The sequence below is a fragment of the Otolemur garnettii genome, unplaced genomic scaffold, assembly GCF_000181295.1.
Source record: "Otolemur garnettii isolate 467f Iridium unplaced genomic scaffold, OtoGar3 scaffold00127, whole genome shotgun sequence".
NCBI lineage: Eukaryota > Metazoa > Chordata > Mammalia > Primates > Galagidae > Otolemur > Otolemur garnettii.
The window spans coordinates 2,869,969-2,874,123 of record NW_003852522.1 but is presented as its reverse complement, the minus strand read 5'-3'; the positions used below and the strand labels follow the sequence as shown (position 1 = coordinate 2,874,123).

General features: G+C 48.4%; 1 protein-coding gene across 1 annotated transcript in view; it reads right to left on the bottom strand.

Annotated features, from left to right (window-relative positions):
- Positions 1-4,155, bottom strand: part of KANK2 (KN motif and ankyrin repeat domains 2) — a 33,412-nt gene that overhangs the window by 11,916 nt on the left and 17,341 nt on the right. The window contains exons 5-6 of the mRNA XM_023517998.1: positions 2,374-2,535; positions 2,174-2,276 (exon numbers count right to left, since the gene is read on the bottom strand). Coding sequence (XP_023373766.1) covers positions 2,174-2,276; positions 2,374-2,535 — 265 coding nt within the window. The remainder of the gene's footprint in view (positions 1-2,173; positions 2,277-2,373; positions 2,536-4,155) is intronic.

Sequence of the window (4,155 nt, the reverse complement as noted above, 5' to 3'; positions counted from 1 at the left end):
GAGGCAGGAGACTCGCTTGAGCCCAGGAGTTGGAGGTTGCTATGAGCTGTGATGCCAAGGCACTCTACCCAGGGGGACAGCTTGAGGCTCTGTCTCAAAAAATAAATAAATAAATAAGTAAAATTATTAAAAAAGGAAAGAAAATCAGTGGTCTTGGGTGCCAGTCCCATATGCCAGAGGTGGCAGGCTCAAACCCAGTCCTGGCCAAAAACTGCAAAAAAAAGAAAAAAGAAAAAGAAAAGGAAATCACTGGTCTAGACAAAGACCTAAGATTCTGGGCCCTGCATGTGAAACCCCAAACCAGCCTTCACTGCCTGTGCCTCTGGCTCCTCCTGTTACTCTGTTTTCCCACCCCTAAGCCTTTACCCAGGCTGTGCCCTCTGCCCAGGAAAGCTCTCCCCATACCCCGTGTTCACCTTGCTAGCACCAGCTAATCCCACAGAACATGTCCCCTCCCTCTGGTACTACCCTGGGCCAAAATGCCTTTCTCCAGGCCCCACATTGCCTGAGCACTGTCATTACTGCTCCAACCATATGTGTGGGAACCACCCATTGGTGCCCAGCACCCCAAGAGTTCTGTTGGGGCAGGGAGCTGAGTCTGGCACCTTCTGGGATCATAATGGCCAAACAACACTTCTGACTCTCTTCTGGGGAGACCAGATCCCCTCTCTGGGAACATAGTTTTACACACACCCAAATGGCCAGACCTGGGGAACATGCAGACCCCCAAGAGAAAATGGACACAAAAACCAAAGTTAAGTCTAAATGGCCAGTGGCAGATGGAAAATATTTCCCAAGGGGTAGGTTCCTCATGGGGGAGCAGAAGGAAACATAATTTTTTTTATTTTTTGAGACAGTCTAGCTTTGTTGCCTGGCCTAGAGTGCCATGGCCTCAGCCTAGCTCATAGCAACCTCAAAATCTGGGAGTTAAGCAATCCTCTTGCCTTAGCCTCCTGAGTAGCTAGGACTATAGGTACCCACCACAATGCCTGGCTAATTTTTCTATTTTTAGTAGAGTCAGATCTCACTTTGTTCAGGCTCACCTCGAACTCCTGACCTCAAGCAATCCTCCTGCCTTGGCCTCCCAAAGTGGCAGGATTACAGGAGTGAGTCACCACGTATGGCCAAGAGACATAATCAGAATGGGCAGGCAGGCTCAATGCCTGTAGCTCAAGTGGCTAGGGCATCAGCCACATACACCGGAGCTGGTGGGCTCGAATCCAGTCTGGGCCTGCCAAACAACAATGACAACTACAACCAAAAAAAATGGCCGGGCATTGTGGCAAGTGCCTATAGTCCCAGCTACTTGGGATGCTGAGACAAGAGAAGCACTTAAGCCTAAGAGTTGGAGGCTGCTGTGAGCTGTGATATGCAGCACTCTACCAAAGGCAACAGCTTGAGACTCTGTCTCAAAAAAAAAAAGAATGGGCAGGCAGGTGGAAACAAATGTCCCAGAGAAAGTGGGTAAGGGTAAGCTTTGCTTGGACTTCTAAATCCTAACTCTAGCAGCTAAAAGAGCCACTGGGCTCTTTATCAAAACCTACAGAACATCAGGTGCCCAGAAGAAAGTGCTTGCTCACTAATTTAGACTAAAGTGTGCTTGACTGGTGGAAAGGTACTTCAAAAGTCTTGAATGGAGGGATTTGTTGCAGAGGTTATTCCTTAGGGTGTGAAGCCAGAGTGCCAAGGTCAGATATCTGGTTAACCATGTGAGCCTCCAGCAAGGCACTCAGTTCCCTCATTCTTCAACTATCTATTGTAGTTTGATTAAATTAATTACCCAGGCAGGGCATGGTAGGTGGCACACACCTGTTATCCCAGCACTTTAAGTGGCTGAGACAGGAGGATTATTGAGGCCAGGAGTTCAGATCAGTCTGGAAAACACAGTGAGACCCCATCTCTATGAAAAATAGAAAAGTTAGCCAGGTGTGGTGGCATGCCTAGACTTGGGAGGCTAAGGTAGAAAGAATGCTTGAGCCCAGGGGTTCAAGGTTATAGTGAGCTATGATCATACCACCGCATTCTAGCCTGGCTGACAGAGCAAGCAAGATCCTATCGCAAATTAATTAATTAATTAACCAAAGTGAGGACTTAGAATAAGGCACTTAGAATGCTCCTGGGCACGAATGAACTTAGTAAGGAACACAAAGCATGGGATAGGGGCTGTTCCTACCTGCCATTAACTCCCACAAACAGGAGGCTCCTCCGGTTGGCTGCTGGATCTGTGGGCTCCTCTTTCCTCTTCATGATGGACTGTATGACTGCCTGAGGCCCTCCTAAAGAGGAGAGGTGATATTGGGAAAAACCCTGCCAGCCAGACACCATTCCTGGGCATTCTGTGCCCTGTCCCTCTCAAGGGCCACACCCACTTACCAATACCCCCTGCCTCCTCTGGCTCCACGGAGGCTGCTTGCTGGCTGGACTCCCTGAAGGCGGTATCATGGGTATAGCCCGCATCCTTTTCCGGCTGTGCCAGAGAGGCAGCTGTAGTCCCCAGGGGTGGCAAGGGTGACTCTGCAGGAGTCTGTAAGACACCTGCAGTGACAGAAAATGAGGCGTCCACTGTGAGTCGTAACAGCCAAACAACACTCCTGACAGCTGCTGCCTGGGAAGCGTCATACACCCAGGGCCAGGTGCTGCTTGAGAGTTAATTCTTCCATACCTTGTCAAATCTTCCTGGCCACTGAGGGTGCTTGAATTATTACAGATGAGGAAACTGAGGCACAGAGAGTAGTCAAGGTACCCAGTAAGTGAGTGAGTGATAGAACCCAATCCGAACCCCAATCTGGGACCTGTCAGCCAGCAAGTGGCCAGTGACGGGAAGGACCACGTGGCTCCACATCCTCAGCTTAAGCCCCACCCCCTCTGATACCCAGTATCATACTGAGCACTCAGTATGATCAAGCAGAGATTCGAAGCTCTCCCCTCTGAGACCTCTGACAAGCAACTTAATGTCTTTGTACCTAAAGGAATGACATTTCCAGGTGTTATGTGCAAAGTCAAAACACTGAGACAAGAGAGAGAGCTTAGAACAATACCAGCACATCAAGAACATTTAAGAAGCATTTGCTAATTTGAGAGAATTGTAAAACATATTTTCCTCAGGACTTAACGGTATAATGAGGCCAACCGTGGTGGCTCAAGCCTGCGATCCTAGCACTTTGGGAGGCTAACGGGGAAGATCACTTGCACCCAAGTTTGAGGGTGAAGTGAGTTGTGATGACACCACTGCACTCTGTCCAGGCAAAAGAAACAGACTCTACAAAAAAAAAAAAAGAAAGAAAGAAGGAAGGAAACAATAAGGACTATTATTATACAAAATTAAAATTAAAATCTGAGCTAAGCAATTTCAATTTGAGAAGATAAAGTTCTGGAGGTGGAGGGTGATGAATGTTGCATAACATGAATGTACTTAATGAATGACCTATACACTTAAAAACAGTTACGATGGTAGTTATTTATTTATTTTTGAGACAGAGTCTCACTATGTTGCCCTGGGCAGAGTGCTGTGGTATCACAGCTTACAGTAACCTCAAACTCCTGGGCTCAAGCAATTCTCTTGCCTCAGCCTCCCTAGTAGCTGGGACTATAGGCGCTTGCCACAACGCCCGAGTATTTTTTGTTGCGGTTGTCATTGTTGTTTAGCTGGCTTGGGCCAGGCTCAAACCCGCCATCCTCGGTGTAGGTGGCCAGTGCCCTTACTCATTGAGCTATGGGCACTGAGCCCATCTCTTTTCTTTTCAAACTTGGTAATAAATTCACATCAAATAAACAAACACTATGTGTGGCCAAGTGGAACATGTCAGGAGGTGGATGGGCCATTCCCAAGCTCTATTTCTTCCCTGAACTCAGGAATCCTGATTAATAGTACTAGGAGGGCCAAAAAATGAGGTAGACATTGTGCTCAGTGAAAGAGCAAATGCCAGCTTGGTGCCTGTGGCTCAAGTGGCTAAGGCGCCAGCCATGTACACCCAAGGTGGCAGGTTCGAGTCCAGCGTGGGCCCCCCAAACAATGATGGCTGCAACCAAAAATTAGCCGGGCGTTGTGGCAGGTGCCTATGGTCCCAGCTACTTGGGAGGCTGAGGCAGGAGACTCGCTTAAGCCCAGGAGTTGGAGGTTGCTGTGAGCTGTGATGCCACAGCACTCTACCCAGG